Source organism: Styela clava, chromosome 1, assembly GCF_964204865.1.
Source record: "Styela clava chromosome 1, kaStyClav1.hap1.2, whole genome shotgun sequence".
NCBI classification, from domain to species: domain Eukaryota; kingdom Metazoa; phylum Chordata; class Ascidiacea; order Stolidobranchia; family Styelidae; genus Styela; species Styela clava.
The window spans coordinates 27,607,029-27,620,303 of NC_135250.1; the positions used below are offsets into that span (position 1 = coordinate 27,607,029).

The following is a 13,275-nucleotide window of genomic DNA, read 5'->3' on the forward strand; positions in this document are numbered from 1 at the left end:
TGTACTTATGATATTACGTCGCGATTTGATTCCAACCGATAGCATCGTTAGGTGAAAAAATACATACATATTTTTGGAAAATACGCGAATGTTCTTGTTGTTGTGGAAAATTGCGTTTTTCGTAACTAATGGACCAATCATATTCAAAATTTCAATACAAAAACATTGTTTAATTGTCACAACGTGTAATTACATCATATCAGTTCGTCATCATTTTGATGAAGAGGGCACTCACTGCTCAGCTACGGCGTTACAGGTACCGATGTGGATTACTTTTAAAGTAGAAATTCATTTGCAATTTTGCTTGAATTTCGAATTATCAGATAAAGTATTTGAGTGTAAGTCTCATAGATTATCAGTACTGTGCTTATTCGATGAATCGTGGAGTAGATATATCTGTGCATTGCGACCTTGTTGGGCACAAAGTAAATATATGGATCCTTTGAATAAAATGTTTTTGATGTTCCTGTTTTTATTGTTGATTGTGTGAAATTGCTGTTGTTGTTAAAAAATGGCTTTTCCTCACAAATAATGAGTCAATCAATTTAAAATTGTCAGTACTCACAGATGAAAGAGGACGATCAACTTTGATTCATTTTTCAAATATCATCTAACTGTCATGAGACCCAATATTTTAAATAAGTATTAATAAGATTTAAATTATGGAAATAGATACGCTATTCCGTTACATTTGTTTGCCTATCATTTCAATGCTCAGCTAAATCTTACTGGTCAGGTACCGATGCGCTACCGCCGGTTTGAGAATTACTTTTTTTTCATAGCAATATTTAGTGATTTGATTCTATCATTCTCCATACATAACTAAAAGTGTTGAAAATTTTTGAACGACATCGAATATACATATATTGTTTGGAAGATTGATGCTAAAGCTACAAATTTCGTTAGTCATAACATTTTTACAAATATTGAGGCTTAGTAAACTGCAACAGCTGATTGTTTGCATAGGAGGAAGTGATCCCACGCATTACTAATTCCACATCGAACGTACTTTACAATTACGTATTTGGCAAGTTATATTCACAGTTTTAGTAAGCTCGATAAAGGAGTACGTGCATGGTAAATCTCAGTAATGCATTAGAAACGAAAGATATGTTGGCCAAGTTTCTTGATTGAATATTTGTCATCTCGGGATACCAAAGATAGTTATTCTGTTCGTTTGCAAGTGAAAGAAGCAGTAAAATTGAAAAAAGACATGTATCGGTTTCAACACGTTTTATTGCTTACACGTAAGTTATTTATCATTAATTCAAGCAAAATAAATATTTTTACTACTTGGATCAACATGTCTAGGGATCATTTTGATTGAAATGTTTCACTAAAATTTAGATTAATCAGGTAAGTGTTGTTTACTTCACTTCATAATAGAGCAATAGATTTAATTTGTCAAAATATTTCGCTCTGCCTCGGACTAAATGAAATGAAAAAGTCTGAAAATACCTTTGAAATTGAATTATCAGAAGTTTCAGGCCTACTTACCCACATGATATTTTTGATTTTTAATAACCCAATGTTCAAGGTTTAACTGACTGAGCAAAATTGTTTTCGTACAACGTGTTATTTGTTCATACTTCCCCAATATACTATTCGTGATTATATATAAATTTTGATTCTTCATGATTGAGTTGAGATTGATGTGAAGTGATATTCAAAATCAGAATCTCATCAGCAATAATTTGTTTATTCCACACGTGGTTATGCCAATGTAAATAATTATCATATCCAACTATTTACAGTGGCTGCATTAGCTCATAATTCGTATGGTCAGACTCAGATTGTAAAAAATTTGTGCTCGACGGCTATTGAATCTTGGAACCTAAGGTGAGTATCGGGCTTCACACCGAATTATTTGATAACACTGTTAGAATAAAATACTAAATTGAAAAACGAGTGATTTTATATAATATAAATAATATATTAAATATGTAATAACAAAGAACAATATGAAAACATCATTGAAACAAAATATTTAAAATTATTTGAGGTGTAATATTATGAAATGACATCTTCCTCTCTTCATACTCTCCATTTTCTTAATTTGGTTTTGCAGAAGATCCGAGTATACTCATCAAATTGATAATCTCATTACCAATGATTGTAAATCAGAGTACAGTGTAATTAAATTCAAACTTGTCAACATTAAATTGAAAAACAACACTGATTGCATAGGATCTCTAACAATTACTGGTAAGTCAAAATATGTTCATCTCAGAAATTACTAGAGCAAAAATTTATTCTTGTGTCAGTTTGTCGATAGGTGCAAAAAAATGTTTTGTTTATAAGGACAAACAGTGTTGGTAGTTTAATCGTAATAAAACAAATGTTAATGTCAATTTGTTTAGAATAGAAGGTTTGGTGAGCTTGATATTATACTACAGAAGCCGATGACATGCCAACAAGACTTTTATGAGAAAAGTTACTTTGTATGGAGGCCATTCGTTACTTTAGTTTTTATCTTGGATCCCAAAATAGAAGGCAAATATGGCGATTATTCATAACGAAAGTTCAAATCTGATTTGTGCAAATAAACTCTAATGAAACGTTAGCAAGCAACTTTTTTCATTAATATGTCTGTCATGTTAATTTAAATTAGTTTTGTTTGCATTTTCATGTTGATATAGAGGAACACCAAGCTATGATACGACGAACCAGTTTCCTAGTTTATATATATATACTTGAAACAAATGCTAATTTTCCAACGCCTCAAGATAGCAATACAGGTTGCTCTGTCTTTGTTGGTTAGAGCATAAAATGCAGAGTGTGTGAAAAAAGCAATATGATATTTTAAGGTTCAAAAACTATATAAATTTCTTAAAAATTATAATCGCAATTTTTCCGATTTTTACCTTCCAAAAAATGCTTGTCATATTGTGTAGCACTTTGTAAAATTAAATAAAAACTTGTGGTAAAATTAAAAACTGTGTGTCACATGATTATTTAGCATGGTATTAAATATTTCGAGTGATTATCCATCTATTTGTATTCTTAATGTTTTTAGCCGGCCCAGTGAACAAACAACTTTGTAGGTTCCAAACAAACGACTGTTTCTTTTTTGCTACAAGAGAAGTACCTCATGAATCCATCACCGCGGAATGTAATAATACATATTCTCACATCATTGCAAATGATATTTTCCCGATGAATTTGACATATAGGACCACGCATGGTTCTCCTTATCAATTCCAAGAATTTAGAATCAAATGGATGTACGCCATGATAAACAGTACAGGTAAGGAGCTTTATAGGAGTACAAGACAATTAAATTATGGCCATTCAATTTATATTATATTGCTTAAATGAAATTTACACCATATGATAATAATATTGGTGAACTTATTTTATATATCATTATAATTATTTTCGTAATAATATACGGCATTTTTATTCACATATAAAACACACATATTGAAAAGTTTTATTCTGATACGCGACAACCCTGAATCACACAAAAAATAAAACTTATGTTATAATTAATTAACTCTATTCAATACCAGATACAGTAATGCCTTAAAATATCTTCATTTCAGTGGTACTTACATGCTCCTTTGTGGTAGCCAAAGCACTAATTTTTTTAGGCCAGAGAAACATATATTATAAGATTAATTTGAAACTGAAATATAATATAACAATAACAAGGAATCCAAATAAAATGTGGTAGCAAATGTGTCTTGATTGAAAAATTACACGGTTTAAAAGCACTCAAGTTTCACGATGGAAAAAATTAGATATGAATTACTTAGGGTTTTGAAATATAACGAAGGCTTATACTTAAAATGATCTATTTTAAATTGACAATGATACGTAACAATACAATGATAAAAACGAAACTGTGTCTATTTGTAGACCATCAACAAACTACAGAAAGGAATATTATTCCGACCACATCTATCTATCACGTCAATAATCAACAAACAACAGAAAGGAACAGTGTTCCCACCACATCTAACTATCAAACAAAATATTCAGAGAATGGAAAGACTGCAACAAAACCTGGTGATTTGATAAACAATACACAAAAAGACATAACCTCAATTCCGATGTCGACAAAAATAGAAGATTTAAAAACACCCAACGGTTATGATGAAAACTGCAATAAAAAGGATAATCCAACTTTGATAATTATTCTGGCAGTCTTGCTTGGTTTAGCAGTACTTCTTATCATCATCTTACTATTGAGGTATGTACATATTTATTTTCGATTTTCTTCAATACTGTATGGTTCAGTTTCAAGTTTTTATAAATACCGATAGATTTGTTTAAAAATATTTCATGAAAAAAATTCCAAAAAAAGCATTTTATAAATTGTAGGAAGTCTTTGTTTAGTTTATGCTAATCACAGAGAAAATAATCTTTTTTATACAAGACGTACAACCACTTTCAAGTCGTTACTTATTGACATCAACGATAGTCAAAATTTCAGAACTTCTCGTTTGGTTTTCTTTCAGCTTTCGTCGCAAATGGGCATACTATCGTCAGCTAGTATCTACAAATTCAAAGATTCCCCCGAAACCGGAACAGCGGCATGAGAACGAAATGCGACAAGAAAACGAAGTGCAGCAAGAGAACGAAGAGACACAAGAAGCAAACAACCCGCAAAATATCGAAGCTATGTATAGCGTCGTCAACAAAAACGCAAAAACTTCAAAAAACGTTGAGTCCGAAAGAGAAATGGTAGACAACGTGCTTTATAACATGTAGATGCATTCATTTCTCAAAACACTAATATTTGATAATAATTCTTCGGACAACACGAAACGTGCTATTTATATGACAGCATTTTTTTTTTCGATTATGGTAATGCCGAAGAATTTTCAAATTTCATTTGAAAGCTATTTTCTTTATTCTATTATTTCACTTTTGTTAAAGCAAATTTTGTACATCAAGCTAGGCTTTATTTTTATTTATCATATATGTGTGTAGTGACGTAGATATAAATCTTCCCGTGCGTGAGGAATTGCTCTCATTCGCCGCTTTTAAATATTTCCTCTTTAATAAAAAATTAATATTTAAGGAATTATTCCAATTTTTAGAATAGATCTGGTACAATCATTTATTGACAGGTAGAAATGACGCAAAATGTAACGTGGGAATACGTCTTAATCACACCGTCTAGTGAAATAAAATGAAACACGAAATTTGCCTACATTGAATGATTCATCACATACATCTTATAAAAAATGCTCGAATTTAAACTAGTTGTACATAAAATGCCTTGTTTTTGTGATTTTATTTTTTATTTACGCACAGGTAATGGTGTAGCCCTTTGTTGTACTGCTTACCTTGTTACATTAGTATTATCTTTAACATTGCTCTATCATACCAAAGCCACACCAAACTTTATTCTATTTGGAAACACTTTTGGTATAAAATAGTCAAAATGCACATTAGCAACATTGGTTTGTTGCATGATGGTTTAAAAAATACCTAAATTACCACTGGTATTTCCCACTTCGCTTTGAATAGATTTTTAGATAAACAGTGAGTGAATCATACGCAGGGAGCTGTTTTGGCTTAGAAATGCCGGAAACTTAATTAAGAAAAATTTAATAAATTTATTACAACCTTTTGAGGCGGTTTGATGGCGATTGTGACGTTGTGACGTTGAGCCAAATTAGCTGCCACTATAATTGAACCAACTAATTTTGAACGAATGTATTTTTACTTTATTGTATGTTTTACTTGATATAATTTAAATGTTATTTATGACCTATTAAATATTTCAACGTTTATTGAGTAATATATGAAAGTTTTCACAAATCAAATTAGTATTTTTGAGAAATATTCTAGGTTAGGGCCTAAAATATGAACCAGTTTGCAATTAATTCCATATCTTCGGGGATGTGCATTAATGACGTGGCGCATTTGCGGACTTAAGGTGTTCTGATGTGCAGATTTTTGTTTTAATACTAAGGCTTCACGCGGGTATAGTAAATTTGTATACTACAGTAAAGTATAAGACAGAGCTAGCATATTCAAATATTTCAAAATATTAGATGGATAGTTGTTGTAAACACTTTATGACCCTGCTAGTTGATGAGGACCATATTTTTGAATCATGATCGAAACGAAGGTGATATAAATTTGCGTGTGAGCGATTCGTGTTCAAATGTAGACTCAACGCAAGCTATTCTTAGCTTATCCACTTCAAATATTCAGAAGACAATATATGTATCGACTCGAATTGACTCATTAATACAACCGCATGCTTTACGAAAGCTTATATTATTGTTTTATTCACCATGATTCATCATACTCGAAACGTGGCAAGTATGAAAATATAATCTGGCTAGATTTCTACATTGGGTTTTATAGATTTGCATTCAATTACGTCACATTTACTATACTTTAGAGTTTAGAAATCCTGGTAAACAATAGAATTCTAAGTATGATATAATAAGCAATGCAGGTATTCGTGCTCATGGGTTGACTCAAAAGACTGAACGATATATTAAAATAACATATGGGACGGATAAGTGTAATCGATGCAGGCAACAAAAGGTGAAAACGTTGTAGAATGACACTTAAAAATACCATATGTTCACAATATGAAATGATTTGATAAGATCTGCCGCTGAGGTAACACTTTTAAATCATATTAAATATACGGGATCATTAAACTTATGTCATACCTTAATGAATCGGCAACGATCACAATTGTGATACTTTACGCGAAATATCTCCTGATTTAAACTGCGTTTTCAGAATATAATTCCAACGTTATTTCATTTAGGCATCCATATTTTTCTAATAAAACTATCGAAGCTCAATATGCTTTGTTAATCAAATTTATTGACCCGACATGCTCTTCCTGGTATAGTTCATGACAGTTTAACTTGCCCACTTTAAAGTGTGGAAATTATGTCGTGTGAGTTTGCTCATGACTTATTCCACGCACGGTGCAACTACAGGTCAAATATCGGATAAAAGTTGAAACAGGTTTTGAAAAACTAAAATAGAAAGATTGCCAATTTAAAAGCCGGATAATAATAGCTTCGTAATAAATCGCTTTAAGTTTTTTATTTTATTGTTTGAAGATAAAATGTGATTAGAAATTTCCAGAAAGTTGTTGAAGGTAATAACTAGCACCGATCATAATAGTTTCTTGCGAGATGAGATGCAAATGCGAGAACGCACTTTTTGCATGAAACAATTGAACTTGAGATGCGGTGAAATGATAACAATCCAAATTATATCACCTGAAGCCCCAACAATAAGCTGCGGTCGGATATTTAAGAAGAAAAGAATTGATAACATTCATTACATAATATTCAGGATAGACTTACAAAAAATAAAATGAAAATAAACTTGGTAATAATAGAAAGTAGTAAAACAAAAGTATACACATACAAGCTCCAGCAATAAATCTAGTAAATATAATTTTTTAGGGATTTTTTCTACCAAATATTAATGCCTTGCAAAAAAATCTACAATATATTTATATATAAGTATAATGATCTCTGCTTAATTTTTAAAATAATTGTAGATGCCTAAATTAAACGAAGTTAAAGTATTTTCAAAACACACAATTTATTTCGGGACAGATTTTGTAAAAATATCACGATCGTGATCTTTTCCAATTCATAAAGGTGTGACGTAAGTTTAATGATCCCTAATATTTTATGTGATTTATGAGTGTAACCTCAGTAGAAAATCCTATTAAATTATGACGTGTGGTGTACTTGTATTGTTAGAAGTCATTTTACAACGTTTTCATATTTTGTTGTCGTCTACTCTAAATTACACTTAGTTGCCCCTTATCTTATTTCCATATATTTTTCAGTCTTATAAGTCAACTAGTGAGTATAAATATCTGCATTGCTCACTGTAAAATAAGCACTACTAGTAAAATTGGCATAATTAAATACAATCTACAAAACCCGACGTAAAAATCAAGCAAGATCAGCAAATATATCTTCATACTTGCCAAAGATCGAGTATGATGAATCATGGTGAATGAAATAATAATATGAGCTTTCATGAAGCACGCTGTTGAGTTAATTCGAGTCATTACTTATATTGCCTACCGCATATTTGTAGTGGATAACCTCAGAATAATTTGCGATCAGTCTACGTTTTAAACCGATTTGCTCATAAACAAATTTCTATCAACGTTTGATTTATTCACGATTCAAAAATGTGTATATCATCATAAACTCGCAGGCTAATTAAAAGGTTTACGTTGGTTATCAGTTCGCTGATTGAGAATATTTGCATATGCTAGCTCAGTGTTATGTTTTACTATAGTATACAAATTGACTATAACCACACGTAGTTATAGTCTCATAACAGAAATAGCACATCGTAACACCTGTGGTCCGAAAATGAGACATTCATGAATCACCCAAAGACATAGAATTAATTGCTAATAGGTTCATATTTTATTCCCATCCTGCAGTGGCGTATATACTTAAAATGGCGTCTATGGCAAAGTCTAAAATGCAATTTATGACAATGACAATTTATAACGATTATTAATGAATTAGGTTACTTCTATGTTATTATTTGAGTAAAAATACAAGTTTTAGTTATTCCCAATTTGAAATTATTTCATTGAAACGTTTTATTATTAATACTTTTCGCCGTTTGTTCAAACGGCGCCCATGGCACGAGCCATGGCTGCCACACCCTAGATACGCCACTGTCAACCTGGAATATTTCTCAAAAATGATTTGATTTTTACTCCGTAAACGTTGAAGTATTTAATTAATACGTTATGAAATTATTTATAGATAAAATAAAACATACAATAAAACAAGAGAGCTATGCTCAAATATATGGACACGTAACGCCACCCAATGGCAATAATTTTGATGACGTCATAGCAAAAAAAAAGTAATAGCCTTCTGGAGAAAAATTTTATCTTTAACCACTGAAAATTTCAAAGCAATTGGTCCAGTATTCGAAGAAAAAAGCGATTTTTTATAAATGATAGAGACAATTAACAATAACAACATAATATTGAAACGATCGTTATGTCCACTAAACGTGTCCAATAAGAATACATCAATATGGTTGGTTTGATTATAAGGGCAGCTCACTTGGTTCATTGATGCGTAAGAAGTCAAAACCAACCAACAGCTTGTCATAAACCGAGTTGGTTTCAATAAAAAAAATATATTTCGGAAAAAAAACGGTATTTCTGAACCATGACAGCTCTTTAGGAATGAATCTTCAACTCTTCTTCTAACATTCTATTAATAGCGAGGTGGGAAATATCGGTGGTAATTAAGGTGTTTTATGATATTGAACTATTATGCAATTACAAGCGAGCACTGGTTGATCGCGCCCCAGTGTTGCTAAGATGCATTTTGATTCTATTTTACCATAAGTGTTTTCAAACAGAATAAAGTTTGGTGTGTCTTTGGTATGTTACGGCAATGTAATTAATATATAATATAACTCATATTCTGAAACGAGGACAGCAGTGCAGTAAAGTGATAAACATTACATATGCGTAAATAAATAAGAAAATCACGAAAGCAAAAACATTTAACGTACAAATATTACTCGAAATATTCAAATTTGGGCAACTAACCTGATATATGTGATTAATCATTCAATGGAAGCAAGTTTGATGATTCATATTATTTCATTAGACAGTGTGACTATGACGTATTTTCACGTCACATTTTGCGTCATTTCTACCAGTCTACCAGCCAATAAATGATTGTATCAGATCTATTCTGAAAACTTGGAATACTTCCTAGAATATTATTCTTTATCGAGAGGGAAACATTTAAAAGCTGAAAATGAGGGCAATTCCTCAAGCACGGAAAAATTTATATCCATGTCACGACATACATATTCGATTTTAAAAAAAATAAAGCTTAACAATATGTACAAAAAATTTAAACGAAAGTGAAATAATAAAATAAAGAAAATAGCCTTTCGAAATTTGAAAATTCCTCGGCATTACTTTAATTGGAAAAAAATTTGCTGCAATAAAAGAAGCACGTATCGTGTTGTCCGTAGAAATATTATCAAATCTTAGTGTTTTGAGAAAAAAAAATGAATTCATCTACATATTATAAAGGACGTTGTCTACCATTTCTTTTTCGTTTTTTGAAGTTTTTTCCTTTTTGTTGACGACGCTATACATATCTTCAATGTTTTCTGGGTTGTTTTCCTCCTGGGCCTCGTCGTTCTCTTGGCGGACCTCACTGTCTTGCTGCATTTCATTCCTTTGCTGCACTTCTTTCTCTTGTCGCATTTCGTTCTCATTCTGCAGTTCGGGTTTTGGAGTTCGGAGAATTTCCGAAGTTGTAGAGACTATCTGACTATAGTATGCCAGTTTGCGAAACAATCTAAAACAAATTAAATAGAGATAATGAAAAGCTTGAAGAAATCCAAAAGAGTACTTCTGAAATTTGACTATCGACATGGAAGTGGTTCCAAAGTCTTGCATACAAAATTAATCTTGTGAGATTGGTATAAACTAAACTAGACTTCCTACAATTTATAGAATGGGTATTTATATAGGTGCCACTCAAAATTTATTCATAATTACCTCAATGTTAGGATGATTACAAGAAGTACTGCTGAACCAAGCAAGGTTGCCAGAACAATTATCAAAGTTGGGTTATCCTTTGTATTACAGTTTTCATCTAAACCGTTGGGTGTTTTTAAATCTTCTATTGTCGTCGACAGTGGAATTGAAGTAATGCCTTTCTGTGTATCGTTCACAAAATGTCCAGGTTTTGTCCCAGTCGGCTCATTTTCTGAATTTGTGGAAAGATAGTTAGATGTGATGGGAACATTATTTTTTTCTGCAGTTTGTTGATTTGTGAAGTGATAGATAGATGTGGTCCGAATATTATTCCTTGCTGTAGTTTGTTGATGCCCTAAAATTGGTACAGTTCTGTTTTTAATATTGTATTGTAAATTATCATTGTCAATTTGAAAAATTTCATTTTAAATAAAATGTCTTACGCTACATTCCAAAAATCCTAACTAATTAATACCTAAGCATGAGTTACTTTTTAAACGTGTAATATTTTAATCAAGAAAAAACGAGCTCCCGCATCTTAATTTAATGTCCTAGTATGTTTCAATTCTAAAACAATTTTATCAAATGCGTTTCTCTAAACGACACAATTATTTCTTGGCTGCCACAAAGAAACATGTTCCTATGAATTAAATATATTGTTTTGTAATTACTGTATCTGGTATCAAATAGGTTTAAAGAAATTATAACATTTTATTTTGTGCGAGTTTCAGGTTTCTCGCGTATTAAATTAACACTATAATATGTGTGTTAAAGAAAAATAATGCCGCGTATGAAGATGAAACTGCGGACTCACAATCACAATGATTAAATTAGCCACCTAAATATGCCTTATCGTTGATATATCGCTATTACCTGTACTGTTTATCATAGCATACTTGAAGTCGATACTAAATTCTTGTAAGTTGTCGGAGAAACCATCCACTGTATTATACGTTAAAGTTATCGGAAACATATTATCTTCAATTATATAAGAAAATATCCTAGTGCATCCTTCAGGAATATATTCATCATTTACAGCTCTTGACGCATAAAGGAAGCAGTCGCCTGGTTGGTAATCACAAAGTTCCAAGTTCACTGGGCCAGCTGAAAAACATGAAGAATACAAATAGATGGATAATCACTCAGAATATTTCATACATTGTACCATGTAAAACATAATTTGTAATTTTAACAATAAATTATATGTCTATGGAGAGTTCGCATTACAAAGCATGTCCCAAATTTTATGTTTTTATTTCAACTCATAAAGTGTTACACACTATAACAAGCATTCTTCAAAAGTTGACGATTGGAAAACTTTGTGCTTTTAATTCTTAAGAAATTTATATAGTTTCTCAAACCTTGAAATATAATATTGCATTTTTTCGCACATTCTTTTCCGCCAACCACTTTAATTTTGGGATCCAACCAACAAAGACTAACCCACCTATATATTGCACTTTTACGGCGTTGAGAAATTAAGATATATATATATATATATATATACTAGGAAACTATGACGTCGTACTATAGCCAGGTTTTTTACAAAAAAAAAAACATAAAAACTAATTTAGCTAGGGGTCTCCAACTCAAAACATGTCGCTGGCCACTTTTTGAAATTTATTGACCATGCGGCCCGCAAACCATGAAATGAGGTAGAAAAATGGGTATATGAATGTATTGCGTTGAAATTACACTTGAATCTTACAGCAAACGAGACATGAAACATATTCATTTAATTGTGCTGGATTTTTGGTCTCCATGTTTGGCCTTATTTTGCGTTGGTTTGCTAGTCTCAAGACAACATGCAAATGCTCGTCCGTTAGTCGTGTGCGGAGGGCTGACTTGCTAACTTTCATAGTTGAAAAAAAAACTACTCGCAAATATAAGAACTACCAAACGTCGCAGTTACGCGACGTGAATGTGCAATGTGCAAACCTTTCTTAGGGCACAATGGACTGACCGAAACTCGTTTATTTCGTAACAATGAAGATGCGAAATAAAAATTATTGCATTTATATTTGGATTATAACAATTGAATAAAACATGAAGGTGGTAGGGTGGAATACCAGGGGGGAATTTTTGCTTCACTTTTTACCGTTTGGCGGACCGGACTCTTGATGATAGAGGACAAGAAAAAAATTATTAATAGTTGACTTCTTACTATTTTATTTTTTATGGGAAATCCCAACCATGTCGCGGGCGCACAAAAATGCCTGGCGGGCCGCGTGTTGGAGACCCCTGATTTAGACCAACATGACAGACATATATATCACTGAAAAAGTCGATAGCCAACGTTTTATTAGAGCTTATTTGCACAAACGCATATTAGAACTTTCAATATGAGATTACTCGCCACAACAGCGCTGTATATTCGGATCTAAGCACAAAAGCCAAACAACAAATGGCCTCCACTTATGGAATAAATTTTTTTTTAATCGAAAACACCTAATTGGGCATGTCATCGGTATCGGCAGTTAGGGCTTTGTTTTTTATCAATTCTAAAAAATACAGTCTGTTTTGATACAAGTGTTGTTGTTACAAGTCTTGTTTAAAATCAAATTTTTCTGTATCTTTTGTATTTTTTATTGCAATACCCCTTGCATCGCCGTAAAACTACGCCAAATGGTTGCATTCCGGTAGCTGCACACGCTGCGGAATACAAAATTCAAAAATTTAAAAATTCTCGATTTGACTTATACTTTTTGAGCGCATAACTTTATCACTAAGTTAGTACCTACACCAAAGTCCTAAGTCTTTTATTTTCCGAG

At 31.9% G+C, this 13,275-nt stretch overlaps 2 protein-coding genes across 3 annotated transcripts; one reads left to right on the forward strand and one right to left on the reverse strand.

Annotated features, from left to right (window-relative positions):
- The first annotated feature begins 1,019 nt into the window (after window positions 1–1,019).
- Window positions 1,020–5,826, forward strand: LOC120326404 (uncharacterized). 2 transcript variants are annotated; one of them, XM_039392688.2, is made up of 6 exons: window positions 1,020–1,247; window positions 1,755–1,839; window positions 2,069–2,205; window positions 3,017–3,247; window positions 3,862–4,195; window positions 4,464–5,826. In XM_039392688.2, exons 1-6 carry the CDS (start codon window positions 1,214–1,216, stop codon window positions 4,714–4,716), a joined length of 1,074 nt encoding a protein of 357 aa, XP_039248622.2. In that variant the 5' UTR covers window positions 1,020–1,213; the 3' UTR covers window positions 4,717–5,826. The 2 variants fall into 2 exon arrangements, with proteins under 2 accessions (XP_039248622.2, XP_039248631.2); XM_039392697.2 differs by having other exon boundaries at window positions 3,985–4,195.
- Window positions 5,827–9,977: 4,151 nt separating this feature from the next.
- On the reverse strand, window positions 9,978–11,477 carry LOC120326446 (uncharacterized). The gene is made up of 3 exons (XM_078115360.1): window positions 11,378–11,477; window positions 10,526–10,859; window positions 9,978–10,322 (listed from the first exon to the last, which is right to left on the reverse strand). Exons 1-3 carry the CDS (start codon window positions 11,475–11,477, stop codon window positions 10,037–10,039), a joined length of 720 nt encoding a protein of 239 aa, XP_077971486.1. The 3' UTR covers window positions 9,978–10,036.
- Window positions 11,478–13,275: the final 1,798 nt, after the last annotated feature.